At 34.6% G+C, this 1,347-nt stretch overlaps 1 protein-coding gene across 1 annotated transcript; it reads left to right on the top strand.

Annotated features, from left to right (window-relative positions):
- Positions 1-362: 362 nt before the first annotated feature.
- On the top strand, positions 363-842 carry LOC142615947 (uncharacterized). The gene has a single exon (XM_075788846.1). It carries the CDS (start codon positions 363-365, stop codon positions 840-842), a length of 480 nt encoding a protein of 159 aa, XP_075644961.1.
- The last annotated feature ends 505 nt before the right edge of the window (positions 843-1,347 follow it).

Raw genomic sequence — 1,347 nt, 5'->3', positions numbered from 1 at the left:
CTCATCAAAATCCTTCTCCTCTCCTATTTTAAAGTCCACTACAGATAACTAACTTCTATTGATAACCACATTGATGTTGAGAAACTATTTGAACCAAAAGATGTCCAACTTGTCAATTTAATTTGTTCTTTAAAAAAGTAAAAAAAAACACCCAAAATTTTTGCACTAATTAAGGTAAACCTCACAAACCAACCCCTCTAATCCTCTCAATTCGTAAAAAACAAAAAAGTTATGGTGGTTTCTATTCAAACACTTTGCTATAGAAAATGTTGACATAGCATTTCTCAACCATATCATTAGTCATCTTTCAGTGAACCCCAACATCAGAGAAAAAAAAGTTGTTATTAAATCTAATAAAAACTATGGTTTTCAAGGACTACACCTTTTTCCTTTATGTCTTTTTAGCGACAGCCGTCATCCTCCTCATTGGCCAGGCTCATGGCGCTGGCCTATGCGACGATTCTCCTAATAAGCAAATATGTTATTCAATTGTCTATAACCGGACTGACCCTCGTGAAGCCTCAATTGCAGCTGTTAACAAATTGGTTTACCAGAGCAAAGTTGCAAAGGTAGTGGCTCAAAGGCAAAAGAAGTCCACCGAAATTGATTATTGCATATCGAAATTTGACCTCGCCATTGGGTTCCTCAAATACTCCTTGTCCGCCATGTCAAAGGGTGACTACCGTACCCTGAGGACCTACATCATTCAAGCCCGGATCGCCTACAATGGATGCGATGCCGAGTTTCAAACTGCTGGCAAGCCCAATCCCATTGCCAAATCTATTAAGTTCTTAGTGGACATGACTTTCGTCGGTGCGTATCTAGCAACTTTAATTAAATGAAAAGTAGCCTGTGATTTGTGGGTGAGTAAATAAAAGTGGTCTGAAGAAATTGTTATAAGAAAAGATTTTGGCTTCTTTTTTTTTTTCTTCTTTTTAATAAAAATTTATGGGGGAGGCCATGTTTGTTGTATTTGTCTTGTATAGCTCTTTCTTGCGCCATTGTGATATGAGAAAATCAATTATTCTTAAACTTTTTTTTAAAAAATAAATATCGTGACATTTATCCGTATATTATTATATAGTACTAGATTGGATTAGATTAATTTTTTGGTAGATTTTTTCGCTACTCTTTTCATCATGATCCCTTTCCATTACCATATAATAATGCAAGCACATACCTCTTACTAATAATTTTTTCCTAGGATAGTCTGTAAGAAAACTAATTATATACAAAATTTAATAAAATAGAATTTGAATATATGGACAAAAAAAAAAAGAAAGATGCAAAGAACAACAAATATGATGCTAGAGAGAGAGAGAGAGAGAGAGAGAGAGAGAGAGAGAG

This window comes from Castanea sativa, chromosome 11 (assembly GCF_040712315.1).
Source record: "Castanea sativa cultivar Marrone di Chiusa Pesio chromosome 11, ASM4071231v1".
NCBI classification, from domain to species: Eukaryota; Viridiplantae; Streptophyta; class Magnoliopsida; order Fagales; family Fagaceae; genus Castanea; species Castanea sativa.
Note: the sequence above shows the minus strand (reverse complement) of the source record. Positions and strands in the feature narration are given on the sequence as shown.

Bases quoted from the DNA above. Each gene is read 5' to 3' on its own strand.
- LOC142615947 (XM_075788846.1), top strand. From the start codon at position 363: ATGGTTTTCAAGGACTACACCTTTTTCCTTTATGTCTTTTTAGCGACA.